This window comes from Caenorhabditis elegans, chromosome II, assembly GCF_000002985.6.
Source record: "Caenorhabditis elegans chromosome II".
Lineage (NCBI taxonomy): Eukaryota > Metazoa > Nematoda > Chromadorea > Rhabditida > Rhabditidae > Caenorhabditis > Caenorhabditis elegans.
The window spans coordinates 6,081,980-6,097,798 of NC_003280.10; the positions used below are offsets into that span (position 1 = coordinate 6,081,980).

The 15,819-nt window shown below is 38.5% G+C and overlaps 4 protein-coding genes, 2 non-coding genes and 2 pseudogenes across 8 annotated transcripts; 4 read left to right on the forward strand and 4 right to left on the reverse strand.

The window, feature by feature from the left end:
• Nucleotides 1–940: 940 nt before the first annotated feature.
• On the forward strand, nt 941–1,527 carry F21H12.3 (uncharacterized protein; the record flags this gene model as incomplete). The annotated part of the gene is made up of 2 exons (NM_001356857.3): nt 941–1,029; nt 1,080–1,527. 2 exons carry the CDS (start codon nt 941–943, stop codon nt 1,525–1,527), a joined length of 537 nt encoding a protein of 178 aa, NP_001343630.1.
• F21H12.9 lies at nt 1,081–1,253 on the reverse strand. The gene has a single exon (NR_051152.1). It is a non-coding gene; the product is annotated as an Unclassified non-coding RNA F21H12.9 (non-coding RNA).
• Nucleotides 1,494–3,945, reverse strand: ptc-2 (annotated as a pseudogene). Its single transcript has 3 exons — nt 2,682–3,945; nt 1,649–2,634; nt 1,494–1,602 (listed from the first exon to the last, which is right to left on the reverse strand). Coding segments are annotated over exons 1-3 (2,359 nt in total).
• On the forward strand, nt 1,938–2,087 carry F21H12.8. The gene has a single exon (NR_051153.1). It is a non-coding gene; the product is annotated as an Unclassified non-coding RNA F21H12.8 (non-coding RNA).
• Nucleotides 3,946–5,690: 1,745 nt separating the features above from the next.
• F21H12.2 lies at nt 5,691–6,693 on the forward strand (annotated as a pseudogene). The gene is made up of 3 exons: nt 5,691–5,855; nt 5,897–6,442; nt 6,491–6,693. Coding segments are annotated over exons 1-3 (914 nt in total).
• Nucleotides 6,694–6,883: 190 nt separating this feature from the next.
• fbf-2 (Fem-3 mRNA-binding factor 2) lies at nt 6,884–9,501 on the reverse strand. Its single transcript, NM_001381445.2, has 8 exons — nt 9,352–9,501; nt 9,070–9,303; nt 8,846–9,021; nt 8,541–8,793; nt 7,884–8,497; nt 7,704–7,832; nt 7,454–7,657; nt 6,884–7,409 (listed from the first exon to the last, which is right to left on the reverse strand). The coding sequence occupies exons 1-8, from the start codon at nt 9,391–9,393 to the stop codon at nt 7,163–7,165; spliced, it is 1,899 nt and encodes a 632-aa protein (NP_001367592.1). The 5' UTR covers nt 9,394–9,501; the 3' UTR covers nt 6,884–7,162.
• A 286-nt stretch (nt 9,502–9,787) lies between these two features.
• On the forward strand, nt 9,788–10,813 carry nspg-3 (DUF19 domain-containing protein). Its single transcript, NM_001026933.2, has 4 exons — nt 9,788–10,103; nt 10,223–10,377; nt 10,421–10,517; nt 10,566–10,813. Exons 1-4 carry the CDS (start codon nt 9,841–9,843, stop codon nt 10,774–10,776), a joined length of 726 nt encoding a protein of 241 aa, NP_001022104.1. The 5' UTR covers nt 9,788–9,840; the 3' UTR covers nt 10,777–10,813.
• Nucleotides 10,767–15,618, reverse strand: tpp-2 (Tripeptidyl-peptidase 2). Its single transcript, NM_062820.5, has 9 exons — nt 15,342–15,618; nt 15,145–15,249; nt 14,146–15,095; nt 13,871–14,098; nt 13,033–13,823; nt 12,509–12,979; nt 12,226–12,463; nt 11,836–12,179; nt 10,767–11,787 (listed from the first exon to the last, which is right to left on the reverse strand). Exons 1-9 carry the CDS (start codon nt 15,450–15,452, stop codon nt 10,901–10,903), a joined length of 4,125 nt encoding a protein of 1,374 aa, NP_495221.1. The 5' UTR covers nt 15,453–15,618; the 3' UTR covers nt 10,767–10,900.
• Nucleotides 15,619–15,819: the final 201 nt, after the last annotated feature.

Below are 15,819 nucleotides of genomic sequence, written 5' to 3' on the forward strand. Positions count from 1 at the left end.
AATATCGTAAGATTCTTCGAGATGATGACGTCGGATCCTTCGGAGCTGAAGGATCAGAACATCAGGAAGAGCCTCGTGATCCTTTGGAGCTGAAGGATCAGACCATCAGGAGGTACCCTTACGATCCTTCTTATCTGAAGGATCAGAACATCAGAAGGTACCCATGTGATCCTTCGGAGCTGAAGGATCAGAACATCAGGAAGAGCCTCGTGATCCTTTGGAGCTGAAGGATCAGACCATCAGGAGGTACCCTTACGATCCTTCTTTTCTGAAGGATCAGAACATCAGAAGGTACCTATGTGATCCCTCGGAGCTGAAGGATCAGACCATCAGGAAGAGCCTCACGATATTCCAAGTTAGTTGGACCTTTTACAGCTTTTCCCAAAAGACCATCGTTCATACATTTAATTGTGAGGGAATTATAACCGATAATCGATTGAAAATTGCATTAAAAAACTTATTCCAGAAAAATGTGAACAAAAATTAGTTGAAAAATACATATAAAAATCTAGTTGAAAAAAAGGTTGTCACCAAAGATATGCCCCCCAAGATACACCCCAGTTTGTCTACTGGATACTTTGTCTCCTTGGATACTATGCCCCCAAAGAACCTTTGCCACCAAAAAGTTTGTCATCTCGGAATGAAGGCCGTTTGTTCCATAGTTTGTAGATATTTATGTTGCTCGAGAACTTCCGGAAAACAGGGAAAAACGTTTCATCTGCAAAGAAAGGCTCAGAAATTTCAGAATTTGATTTTAATTTTGAGTACGCCAGTCGGAGCACGCGCTTCAGCGCGTGCGAACGGCTGGTTTTTATATATTTAAACTCTCAACGTAAGTTGTTTCCTTTTTTCTGATTTAGCTGATTTTCACTTTTCAGATTGCAACATTGATTACAATTAATGTGGATTATTGGAAAATAAAAAAAACGTGTGGGACAAGATGCACTTGCTGCAGGACCTCTTCGCTCTTCTAAAACACGCCGAGATTATGAAGCACATCGCTAGTTTCAACGTTTCAGTTCATGGAGTGTAAGTGAAGACTACCAATATATTTTTCTTGTAACAATTGATCATTTTAGGGACTGGTCTCTATCCGACATCTGCTTCAAACCAGCTCCACCATCTGTCGCAGCCGATTCTGCCGCTTCCTCGCTTGGTGACGTCATCGATATGATATGCATTTGGATTACTCCAATAGATTATTTTTGCGATGGATCGAAAGCTTTTGAGCCGCATCCATCTCTCCCAAAATCCTCACTCCGATCACTTGGGACGTCGTTGAGTGCGCTGTCAGTTGATGATATGATTCGCTGGTCAGACTTTGGGCAAATACTGTTTTACTACTTGATCTTTTACAACGCATCTCTTTTACTACAGGATCTCTTTTACTACGGAATCTCTTTTACTAAGAATTCCACATCTAGATCTTTTACTACAATTGGATATTTTACTACGGAATCTCTATTTTATCTCTCTTCTTGGAACAAAACATTTTATCTCTCTTCTTGGAACAAAACAAGATTATAAAACTGGGAGAAGAATTAGTCCGTTCCAATGCAAATCAGAGCCGTCATGACAATAGAGAAATATTTGACAACAAATCTGAAAAATAAAATTCTGATGACATCCATACTTCTGTAAAACTCACTCAAACTGAGAATCCAAGCATCAAAATACCGAGAAGTGTGGAGAATGATCCATGAATTACTGGAACAAAAACTCGATCAACTGCAGATGACGTTCGTTGAGATCTTGTTCCGAGCGCCGTCAGGAATGAGACAACCACATGAACAGTGAATTCGACTCCAATTCCAACTGCGGTGATCAAAGTTACGGCTGAAACCGGATTGAGCTTAATTCCAACGAGTCCCATGAATCCGGCAAGTTCGCAAGTCATGATTCCGAGAATACAAACAACCATAAGTGCAGCCCATGGATTAAAAAGAAGAACGGAAATGACACAGAAGACAGAGATGGTAATGATCGAAATGGCTTGCATAAGATTTCCAGTCAAGAAAAGATATTGTTCCCAGAATGTGAATGCGATTCCTTGTGGGAAATTTGGAAGTCCTTGATCGGTAAATCGTTCACAAACACTTCGGATGTCCTTTATGGCATCGACAATCACAGCAGTATCCGTGAGGCCAGTTAAGTAGAATGGAATCTGCGAATATGCAAGTGGCTCAGCAGTTGGGATGAAGTTTTCGGTATTATTCTTGCTCAATTCCCATTTTGGTGGTGTTGGGAAGAAAGTTGTAGAATCCATCAGAGTTGATAATTCCACTTGCATCAACTAGTCGAATCTTTCCTATTCTTCCAGCACACTCAAATAGAGAACCATGAGAGCACATGAGAGCGTGAGCAAGACGAGCATCCTCGGAAACATTGCTGCCAATAACTGTTCCAGATGTAAGATTGAATGATCCTTTAGCAACTTCTTCATCGAATCCGCGTTGAATACTAATGAGCCAGTCTCGCATTAATCCCAGCCAATACTTTTCTGATGGCTCTTCGTTTTTATTTTTAATCACATATTTTGAAGATCCAATCGACTGTCGGTAATTGTCAATCTGGCGTTGCTGGTGAGCATAATCAATGTTAGGTCCCTTGATGACTGCGAACATTGGGTAGAAACTGAAAAAAGAAAAAAAAATGTTTTGAATCAAAAACGAACTTCTTACCTGAAGTACTTGTCTCTGGCTCTCAAGAACTGTGCAGGTGCAGTATGTTCTGGTAGAACATCTCCCAATTCAAGACCGAGTGTCGACTGACGCATTCCAACAAATGATGCACCGAGCAAAGCACAGCAGCCAACGATGATTGCTACTTTAGATGCTGGTTTAGAAATGAATGGAATGTAGTAGTAACGGATGAATGAATGAAGAGACCATGGAGCTGGATCATCGCTCGATGCCATCTGCGCTTGAGTTATTCCGTCGAACTGTTGCATAATCGAAGCTTCCGAAGTGCTCCAATAATTCGTTTACTTTGAATCTTTGGTTTAGAAATCATCGAGTACGATTCTTCTCTAGTGTCGAAATCACGACGCTGAGCCTTCTTTCGTCGAAGATCAATAGAAATGATCGCTGGATAGATTGTAAGGATAGCTATGAAATTGAATGTGAGAAGAATACTGGACTGAGCACAGAATGATCGCAGAGCTGGAATTGGTAGAAGAGTTCCAGTGAGGAAGGAAAGAATGTTGTTGATCGAAGTGCACAGAATTGACATTCCAGTTTCACGCATCAGGATAGCCATCTCAGCGTGTCCGCCAGCAAGTTTAACAACGTCACGATAGTTGTGCAATAACATGAACATATTATCAACACCGATTCCAAGAGTGAGGAATGGTACAATTTGTGTTGTAGCAGCGTTGAATTCTATTCCAAACCAAGTGGCGAGACCAATACCTGCCACTGAAGCGAATGTGACGACAAGAACTCCTGCAAGGGCGAACCCCCATTGATGATTCTGTAGCCGGAAGGCAGTTGTCAAATCGAGAATTAGTAACAATAGCATATGCCAGCATGAGAGCATATCCAGCAAGGATGATGGTATAGTTGAATTGACAGAATTCCTCGAGCATATCAGCAATGGATGTCGATGCAAGTGGATGCAATGTTCTTCATAGAGAGAGAGAGTTTCCAGAGTTTCTTCCAGGCTCTGCTTGAATCTCAAGAAAACATCGGCGGGGCTTGCAACAAGAAAAACGAATTGTAGAGCATCAGCTCCTGATAGTTTTCCTCCCTTCTTGGCACGTCTTGGATTTCCAAGTATCATATCTTCAGGCCAATTGAGAACGTTAGATGCGAAACCAGAACATCCTCCAGTCATCTCTGCTGCGTAATCAACATTCTGTGGGTACATGTTTTCAGACATCACTTCTGGCCATTTGTCTTTGTTATCTTTTAACCATTCGAAAGCAGACTCCCGGTATGATTTACAATCTGAAACGTGGTTTTATATTTTACTAGAAAAAAAAACGAATTTGCTTACTGCCTTCAAGGCAAATACTGTTTTACTACTTGATCTTTTACTAAGTATCTCTTTTACTACAAGATCTCTGTTACTACGGAATCTCTTTTACTACAAGTTCCGCATTTAGATCTTTTACTACAATTGGCTCTTTTACTACGTGATCTCTTTTACTACCATTTGACCACATAGATCTTTTACTACGGAAAATACTTTTTTACTACCTCATTTTTTACTACGTGGATCTTTCACTACGGTTTCATATTCCGATGTTTTGCTACAGTTTGTATCTTTTGCTACGGTAGACATTTTTACTACAATGGCAGGGATTGTACTTTTCACTATGTTTCGTATCTTTTACTACTAATTTTTTACTACGAATTAAAAATTAATGTCTATAATATTTTATACTCTAGATATAAACAAATGTATGAATAGTTTTTTTTAAATACATAGGTCATAATTGTAGATGGAGTTAATGGAGGGAGACTGTTGGGTTACTGTAGTGGTATTGTGGGAGTAATTCTTTTTTTTTTCGCATAGCCAACAAATTAGTTCCATACCCGTTGCTCTATAAGTTTTGTCTATAATGTCTATATGTATAAGTCTATAATGTAATAAAAAACTTGCGGGTTCGGTCAGTTATCTGTCAGGTGTTTAAAATTTTGACTTCAGCTGACATTTTGAAACTTTTGATCAACACTTTAGAAATGTTTTTTTTCTAAATTTATCGAATCTTGTATAAAATTATTATTGTTTTCGGTCAATTTGAATGTTTATATCACGATTTTAGATTTGAAAAAAAAACGGAGATAAGTTGTCAAAAGTTAGTTCATAAAACGTATTGACTCCAAGTACCGATATCTCCGCGAAAAAACAATTTGGTAAAAAAATGTTCAACTGACAAATCGTAGATCATACCATATTCAACAACTTTGTAGTTGAAAACTATGACAAATAAATTGACGACCGAGATAGGATACCTACATTTTCATTTTCAGAAAATCTTCTGAGTTTTAAAACATTTATAGAGGACTTTTTAAATGTTTCTGAAATTTTTACAAAAGTTTTACAAGAGAGCAAGAGATCATATCGTGTTTTTTTTAATTTCTAGATCCAAATGGCCATAATAAGTTCTGCTCATTTCATAGTGAATAAATTTCCAGAAATTAAAAAAAACACTATATAATCTGAAAACTGTTATTTCCACAATACCACTACAGTAACTCAACAGTCTCCCTCCATTAACTCCATCTACAATTATGACCTATGTATTTTGAAAAAAAATTCATACATTTGTTTATATCTAGAATATAAAATACTATAGACATTAATTTTTAATTCGTAGTAAAAAATTAGTAGTAAAAGATACGAAACATAGTGAAAAGTACAATCCCTGCCATTGTAGTAAAAATGTCTACCGTAGCAAAAGATACAAACTGTAGCAAAACATCGGAATAAAAAACCGTAGTGAAAGATCCACGTAGTAAAAAATGAGGTAGTAAAAAAGTATTTTCCGTAGTAAAAGATATATGTGGTCAAATGGTAGTAAAAGAGATCACGTAGTAAAAGAGCCAATTGTAGTAAAAGATCTAAATGCGGAATTCGTAGTAAAAGAGATTCCGTAGTAAAAGAGATCTTGTAGTAAAAGAGATACATAGTAAAAGATCAAGTAGTAAAACAGTATTTGCCATAAAATTTAAGATTAAGAATAAAGACCAGTAGATGCGATTCCAGCAGTTGAAGATGCAGTACCAGCAAATATTCCAGTAACAACTGCTCCTATTCCAACTACGACTACTTTGTCACCGGAGGAAACCAGAGCTGCAGAAGAAAAAGAGAAAAAGCAAAAAGCCAGAGAATTGAAAGACTGTATTTAAGTAAATTCGTTTTTCTATTAAAATATAAAGTCATGTTTCAGATTATAAATAATACCGGAAGTCTGTTTTCGAATGGTTGAAAGATAACAAAGACAAATGGTCCGAAGTGATGAATATGTATACACAGTGGATGTTCTGGTTTCGCATCTAACGTTCTTAATTGGCTTGAAGATATGATACTAGGAGATCCAAGACGTGCCAAGAAGGGAGGAAAACTATCAGGAGATGATGCTCTTCAATCAGTTTTTCTCGTTGCAAGCCCCGCCTATGTTTTCTTGAGATTCAAGCAGAAGCCTGGAAGAAACTCTATGAAGGCTGGATTAGACATTGATGCATGGAACGAAATTGCTGCTGAACAAGTTCTTTAAGCATGGCAGAGAGAGTTCATCAAGTCACTTCACAATCATAAGGCAAACGTTGATGAGAAACAAAAGAAGAACATTGCATCCACTTGCATCAACATCCATTGCTGATATGCTCGAGGAATTCTGTCAATTCAACTATTCCATCATCATTGCTGGGTCTTGGTCTTGCCACTTGGTTTGGAATCGAATTCAACGCTGCAACAACACAAATTGTGTCAGGAAGTACGAATTTATCTTGACAATTTTAATTTGAAAGTATTTTTGTTTCAGAGTTCTAGCCGAAGAACATTTTCTCGATGTTGGATAACAATGAGAGGATTGCCACCACCTATACGAGGACCACATGAGAGAAGGACCGCCAATGTTCGCGGAGTTCTTCCTCATCCCCAGTATCCAATTTTTGTTTTTCTATTTTCTGAGAGTCCCATTATTTTGAAATCGATGCAATTGTAAGATAAATTTCAATATGATAATTGAACTATATTTATTCTTCATGGTTTCTAATTTGATTAAATTTACAAAGTCAACATTTGTCGGTTATCAGTTTTTTGTTCTCCGAGCAAAGAACAACTTTTCTCTTCGCTTTCAAAATTGTTTTCTGAGCAGGCATTGTATGGAAGCAGGAAGCTCTCGGTGGAAGCATGACAAAGACTCGAACGATATTTTGCCAAGTTGTCTAATTTTATCTGGATTCATTAAAATCGAAAATAAAAAATTAACAAAAACAATGAACAGTAAACAGAAAGAAACAATAACACAACTGCATAAAAAGCAATAAAATAACAAAAAAGAAAAGAAAAAACAAAACTGGGCAATGATAAGAGTGGGGAAGGCACAACATCGATCTTAAAATCGAAACGAAATCATTGCACCAGTTTAAAATATTACAAAACAACAGAACATAAGTGGGTGGGATGAGATTTATGGTGAGAAAGTTCCACCTTAATCATCGCCGTGACTACCGGAAGAAGAAAATTTGACAGAGACTGAAGACTTATTGCTCCGTGGCTCTAGCATCAGGCTTCCTTCCTCGATCCCATTCTTCTCCAACTCCGGACCATCGTGCTCGGAAGCAGTACTGAAGTAATCCGTCTTGAATGAATCGTGTCCCGAAGATTGGAGTTCATAAATCGGATGAGTTGAACGGAGATTGGCAAGCGTCTCGATCATCTTTTTGCCGGATGAGAACCTGAATTTCGAATTTCAAAATATTATTGTGACAATAGTGATAACCTTGACAAGCGATGCCTTTCTTTCGTAACTCTCGAGTGCAACTTTTTCAGCCAATCCTGGAATGAGATTGCATGGTCATAGCCTCCTTCTTTCGTTTGCCGTCTTCCAGACACAGCATCACAGCAAATAGTCAGCATGCATTGAACGACGTAGTTTCCGAATTGATGGAACATCATGATATCGAGGGCATCTTTTCCCGTGTCCCTGAAAAAACATTTCATTTTTATGTGACTGAAACTAATGTTTTTACGGATGTGGAATGTATCCGTCGAAAATCTCGTCCATCATTTCGGCAAGAAGTTCCAATGGTGCATGTAGGAATGCTTTCTCAACAACATGAGAAGCAAACTTTTCCTGGGACAACGAAAGAAGGTTGCGCCTGAAATATTGATGATTAAAAATCAAGTAGATATTAAACAATAACACTCACATGAGGCATTTCTCTATGATACATTCCCGATAAACGGCCAGATCATCATTGGATACAATATGCTGTATTATGTAATTGGCATACTCGTTCGTAGCTAATTCTTGGCACCGATTAGTCACAGAAGTCATGAGTCGTTGGAGCGCTCGTTCACGAAGATTTTGAGCAGCGGAAGTTAAATCAACGTTCATTGAATCAGCAGTGAGCTTTTCGATAATAGTTTGCACAACACGGCACCCATACTTATCAGAACAAATCTGACGGAGGTGCTCTGGGGTGGCAACGAAATCCACAATAAACTCCCAATTCTTCAGTGGGATGACTGCTACGACTTTCTGAATGACGTGATTGGCATTTTGATCAACACAGATTGCGATAAGACGAGCATCACGAGGTAGAGCTTGAACAAGTTTACACGCAAGGGATAAATCCATGTTCTGGAGACTGGATTGGATAACACGACACGCAAATTTGTCCAAGCACATATCTGTCATTTGGGAACTGATGAAGTTCTTCAACTTTTCTTGTCGCTTTGTGTATCCGTCATCATTAGTTGCCAATGAAATTCCAATAACGCTTTGTACCAAATAATTTCCAAAGATGTTCGTGCTCAATTTCTGAAAAGAAAAGTCATGTGTGCTCGCAGAAACTAAAACTTACAAGGAAATCATCTTTTCTCCCAATAACTTGTTCAAACAATTGGAACTTCTGATAAGATGTCAGGCTGCCCTTCACTGCCTTTTCTAGGAACTGGCACCCAGTTTTGTCAACGGCAAACTTCATTAAATCGCCACTATCCAAAACTTCAGAGAGCGACAATCTTGAACGCATTTCACCATTGGAATCCAAGGACCAGGTTGGCAGCACATTGTTTGATCTTGTGAATGATCTAGAGTTCCTCGACAGAGCGGGTCTATAAATAAAAAAGAATAAATACTAGAGGATAGTGATAAATTAATTCGAACCTCGAATATTTCAAATGGTAGTGTTTTGAAGAACCATAGCTCTTGCTACGATCAATATCCGCAGAGAAACATCGGACATTTTGTGAAAAATCATCCGACTCGAGACGCGAGGAATCCGTATCAGACTGAATGAATGATGAAGTTCGGCTACGCGAGACCGGCATGAACACATTGGGCTGCAAATCAGTAATGAAAACAACCAAAAATTGCCTACTCTAACTTACAAAGCTCTGAAAACTCCGAAGGCTCATCAAATCAGTTAGCGGGGTTGGTGGCCGCGATGTAACAATGTGATTCTGTTGATGGCGAGCATAATTAATCCCATCGTTCATATTGAGCATTGAGAAATACGGGTTGAGAGAGTTGAAGTCCCACATAGGTGTCTCATGCTGCGCCATTGGTGATTGTGCGGGAGTCGGATAACTGTCAATCCCTGTAGAAGGAGGCTTCTGGGAAGTCTGTAAAACTTAGGCCATTTGTTTCTTTAGAAGTTACTGAAAACTTACTTTTCTGAACTGATTCGTTCTGCGCATCTTTGATTGGTCCATGTCGATTAGTTGATAATTTTATTAGAATGATTACTCATAGAAAAATTATCAATTCACAGAAAATAGGAATGGGAATATGAAAATAATATTTAAAATCGAATTCGCAAATGACGAAAGTGTGTCACATACTCTGGTGTTTGCGTACTTTGTCATTGTCTACCGTAACCAAATTGAAATTTTCAAATAATGCGAGATTCTAATCACATGTTTCAAGAATTAAAAAGTGTATTTAAAATAATTATCAATTTGATTACTAATGATTACTAGAAACAATAAAAATTTTTGGAAAATTCCGGGACCGTAACATATCAAATTGATAAACACATTTCAACCTCCCGAAAAGCTATAAACCGGTCGACTGACGGTGACGACATTTTACGAGCTATTCTGTTTCAGACTAAACACTTTAAATTGCTCGAAACACAAAATTTTCTTTCCCTATATTTGATGATTTGGAATATTCTCGTTGTTGTGGTTACGATCGTTACTAAATCGCTAGAGACACTCGAAGTTGATTTAGCAGGTCTAGTGAAGCAAACCGTAGCGGGAAACGAAGGAGTGCTGCATAACTGCAGTTCTGATCAAGATCAAGTGCTACAACAATGTTATATAGATATGTTTCAATCATATGGTTCAAATGTGACTAGCCTTCCCCCAGCAGACGAAGATCCATTTAAGAAAATTCGGTACGATGCCACTGGAATGTGTAGGTATGTGAAGGTATTACAACATTGCAACACCTTTTAAATTGTAAAATTATTGAAGAATTTCAATAGAACCGGTTTTACATGCTAGAATAAATATTTTTAAAAAAGACGAATAATTACAGTACATATACAACTCTACGTCACTGTCATAGTGACGTCATCAATGATTGTCTCAACTATAACACTTTCAATGCAATTTTTGGTTCAGAAAGCAATGCAGCTTATTACATCTCACAAACGGGGTTTCTTGAATTCTATTGTAATTATGGAAATGATTGTGAGGTTTTTCATTCTCGTTCATTGTTTTATAAATATTTCAGTTGTGGCATATTATGAATGTATGCAAGCAATCAGTTTGAATGATCTCTCTGACACGATTTATACTGAATGTTCCGTTTTGGAAGTTGGCAGTTGCGAGTGAGTCTAATAGTTTCAGACTTATTGAGATTAGTTTTTAATTTTGAGCTCCGTATCACGAACCACACAATGTGAGCGAGCAGTAGTGAGAAAATCATGTGGAAATAGTGCTGTCAAATCATACTGCCAATATCAGAAGATTCTCACCCACATGACTGGGTGGAACTTCTGTGAGTACATGCCATGCATCAATTCGTCGCAACCTCGAACATTCTTCTTCTTAATAATTTTAATGTATCTCTGCAAAATTTTTGTTTGATCTCATTTATAAAACAATAAAAGTTTATCTATTCAAATGGGAAAATCATTTGATTCACAACGGAAATGGAAGCAAAAAAGCTTCCAGAAAAAAGAAACCCGCGAAATTTCTTATGATACACTAATTAGAAAAGACGGTAGGAGGTTCTGTTTTTGATCAGAGCCGAATTTTTAAAGTGAGTAGCAAGATGATTCCACTCGAGACTTTCGCAGACTTCAGCCAATGATGTATCAACAGCTTGCGAATCAGTAGCAGACGACTTCAGTTCATCTCCAGCTTTGTTGAGAAGCTTTGCACATCTTCCAAATTGTCCAAGAGCAGCTGCATGTTTGGCAGAGATCAGTGCAGTTTTAGTATCATCAGCAGACAACCAAACGAGAAGCTTGACGTAAAACTGATTTCCAGTCCAATTACTATCCAACTTTTTCAGTTCTTCAGAGACAGTTGCATCAATTTGTTCAGATTTTGATTTCAGTGCTTCATAACCTTCAGACTTCTTATTGATCACTTCTCCTTGCTTTCCACCGAAAATTAGAGGAGTGATTCCTCCGAAACGAAGACTTGCTGGAACGTCGAACTTGCTCTTACGAACTTCAATATCCTGCTCCAATGATGAAAGAGCTTGCAAAGCGAGAATAATACTTTTCTTCCGTTCCTCAAATTGTGAAATCAACTTCACCACATCCTTTCGCTGGTCCTCACTGCCTCCGGTTAGTGCCAGCCATTTGTCAACAGTAAGGAGATCATCATCATGTTCTTGCTTGACGGATGAGAACTGAAGAGTTTCATTCGGTTTTGTGATTTGCAAAATTTGACCACATAATTCAATAATCTTCTGCACGTTTTCCGGTGTTTGATCCACAAGTTTTGCTTGCATCAATTGCTTTACTCGATTCTGAAGTAGTGGGAGATGATCTGGATACTTCTGCAGACAAGCTTCGAAAAATTCTTTCGCTGCCTTTTCGTCTGTCAATTTTTGCACCCATGATACTTCCAAATCGCGAATGGCGTCTGTAAATATGAATTTAATAAAAGATACAATTTTTAATTATTATCTACCAGTCATTTCCTGATTTTGATTCGTATCTTTCTTTGTTGTAACCATTGACAATCCTTTCGTAGGACGAGTAGAGTACTCACTGAGAAAGTAAATAACTTCAGATTTGTCTACATCACTCAAATCAGAATCCTTGAGAGCACTAAATGTTCCAGCAAGGAAACTTCCACTTGTTGGTACGATAGTCTTTGGCAATTTATCATCAGCGATATTCATAGCGTAGACGGTCATTTCTTGATTTGGAAGAAGGGCTTTTCCAGCAAATTTGCACTCTTTTCCAAGTGTTGCATCGCTGGCAGAAGCTGCGAGGTCAACAGAAATTTTGTTTCCAAGTTTCACATGAACACTGAAACACAAAAATCATTTCAGTTAGAATTTAAAGAATTACTTACAGCAGAGGAAGTTCCTTCATTCCTTGCAAAACTTGATCATCCGGATATCTAATCTGAGCCTGAATAGTATAATCTCCTTTCTCAAGCTTCTGAGTCCAACGATCCGGGTACGAAGAAGAAGCACCCACAAACGACTTGTTTGCTCCGAAAATTTGGAAGAGTACACAGTCCACAGGAGATTCATACAAATATGGAGTAAGGCCAGCAAGTTGAAGTTGCACTTCACTTGGTTTTTGAACTGAAAAAATAATATTTTAATAATTATGTAGTTAAAAAAGGTTACCTTTAAGCTGATAAGTCAACAGAAGACGATTGATTTGAAGTCCAGACGTAAGGAACATATCACGTGGTCCCAATGGTTCTACTTTGGCAGATTGTGGTTTCAGTGATACAACAAGTGATTTTAGAGAAATCGAAGGAGAAACGTCGATACTTTTCGTTGGAGCAGCTTGGAAGCGAATGGGCGTGTTAGTTGCTCCATGAATCAGTGAAATAGAAGTTGGCTTTTTGACTCCAAAGAAGTCGATGGTCATGTCAACATCCACAGGATTCTTTCCACGTGACCAAGCACGAACAACACATGCTTCAAGAGTCTTTCCACCTTGAACAGTAATCGACTTGCTCCATTCATTTCCAATTGGACCCTGTATTTTTTGAGTTTCTGTGTTTCGGGAACATTTATCATCCTCAATGTAGACCGTATGAAGTGTAAATCTATCCATTTCGTCTTTGTTAGTAGATCGGAGTGTTATCTCTGTAAAATGATGAGATTAATAGAATTTTCTTTAATTTTCATTTTTTACTTACTTGCACTGGTTGCCCACGACGGTACTTCGACAAATCGTCTTTCGGTGACTCCCGATTTACCAACAAGTCTAGAAGTGTATTGATCAACCGCTACCTTCTCAGGATTGATTACAGTAACCGGAATACGGAAAATCGGTCCCAATGATGGATCAGCCGTATCAATTCCAACAATTTCAGTGTAGTTTGCACCTTTTGGTGCTTTTGATGCATCAACGGTCACAACCATTGTTCTTTCTTGAGCTACCACAAACATTGTTTGTGGATGAGAAACCCATGGAGCAGTTGATTGTAAAATAATCTGTTTCTCAAAACTGATTGCAGGTAAATTGTTATCAGATAGATGATTCTGGAAAATTGGTTCAACGCCAATCGTGAATTCCTGCGGTCCATTCCAGTTAGGCTCACGAACATATACACCTTTCGATTTCTTGCAGTGATTCGATACATTGATCTCGAAATGTGTCAGTCTTGGTGGGAACACTTTATTGACTAAAATCTCGGAAAGTTTTTCATACGCAGTGGCGATCTTGATCATTCCTTGTCCTTGCGAAAATGACTCAATATGTGGAAGCATATAGGCAGTATTTTCCAATGCCATGCGAACGGTGTATGGAGTCCATTTCAAATTATTCTGCTTCAATCCTGACAGCATACAAGCGACATTTCCAGCTGCATTGGGAGAGCTCATACTTGTTCCATTCATCATTTGCATACTTTGGCGACAATATTGAGGAACTCCAGCAAATGCAGCCGCTGGAGCCACAAGACTAACTCCTAGCTTTCCGTCTTGGCTGAAAAATGAAAGTTTTAAATTCAAGAACACTGAAAAAAAACTTACCATGGTCCTCTAGAGCTCCATGGGTAAATACTACTTTCGACAGGCTTGTAAACACCGTAGAGCGTATCAGCTGATTCGGAAGTTAAATAAGCACCAATTCCAATTACACCAGTTGTAGTTCCACCAGGAGCACCGACAGTAGAAAGCGCAGGTCCTTGATTTCCAGCTGAGCAAACGTAGATCACGCCTCGTCTATTAATCAATCGTCGAGCTTCTTCAATGACGCGTCTGAAACAAATCTCTGAACGCTGAGCAATAGACTAACGATGTCTTACCCAACATCCGGCAAATGAGTTCCTTCTCCGAATGACATATTAATGATATCGACGTTCAACTCGGCGCACATATTGAATGCTCTCGTCATTGCTTGTCCAGTTTCCATAGCTCCCAAACGATGATCTCCAATGTTTAGTGAGAGAATTTTTGCTCCTGGAGCAAGTCCATTCTTTTGAGGATTATCTGGATAGTTTGCAGCAGCGATTCCTGCAACATGGCTTCCATGTGCACCAGATGGGACGACGATTTCCGTGAGGTTTCCATCGGGACTCACTCGCACAGTATACACAACAGAATCCTTATTAGTAAGATAAGCATAGTCGCCAGTTTCACGAAACGTTCCGAGCACATTGCCCAATCCTAATCGTCCACGGAAAGATGTATCAATGCATACTCTCCACATTTCACCATCATGCCAGGTGACGACATCAGCAACTGGTCCAACATCGGCTACAGAAGCCATTGATTTCAGGAAATCAACTTTGCACGCAAAGTCTTCTCTTGCCCACTTGTCTGAAGTTTTTTCGCTGGTACCTCCAACTACTTTTTCATGTTCTGTAAGTTGTTTCAAAGCTTCCGAAGCTGCGATGTTATGAGACGGTCCAACAACATCCTCTTTCCGTTCGCTGATAACACGAGATTTCACTCCCTTCGTGTAGAGCTCAAAGATTGGCTTCAGTCCTACATGGTATTGTCCAGTTGGGCACTTCCATTTCTCTGGAATCGCTAATTTTCGTCCAGAAATTCCTTCAATAACTCCATCTTTGACAGTTCTTGTGATCGAGGTATCAACATCACCAGCTCCAGAACAGTCAATAACATCAAACATTTTTCTTTCTCCGGTTGTTGTAACTTGCATTCCCGGCAACGATGGATCAACTCCTGTATCCAGAATTGCAATCAAAATATCCCTTCCATCATAATTGGGGTATTTTGTGAGAAATATTTCCTGAAAATAAACCATTGGAACTAAAATTAAAAAAATATCAAATTGTAACCTGCTCTGTATCCGTCTTGTTGAGAAGCAACGCATCTAATGGCTGTTGCGGGACTATTTCAGGAGGAGAAGAAGTCATTTTTAAACGTGCAGATCCTTGTTGCCTCTGAAATTGAACGTAAAAAATTATGAAACGTTGTAGTTAATTAATAGTCTAGCAAAAGCTGGTATTAAATGAATAAATTTGTTAATACCCACCACTACCAGCAACAGAGGAGTTTTCTGGAATTGCTGAATTGACAGTGATCGAGTTGAAAATCGACAAAATGATAAATAGCTAATACGCTGCCAGTTTCTTATCACTATCATTTATGCGAAAACAAAATGATTCAAAATCTGCTTTAGGCGAGCGTTTTTGGTGTGCTACTTATCTATTTTTATATTGTTTTTACCCAAAGCTCTCTGCAAAACAATTTTTCAAACGACAGTTGCTGGTAAACAGAACGAACACAAATTGTGAAAAAAAAGAGAAAATGAACGATGGTGACAAAAACAGGCTAGTTTCCCTGGAGGAGTACACGGCCGAGCATGCTCCGCGGACGAGGGCATTCCTCGGCCATATTACGATATTTAAAAATTTTTGCATTGATTGAACGACTTTTTAATATTTATTCAACATAATTAAAGTACTTATTTATCGCAAACATATATTTTAAACTTATTATTTGTTTATTGG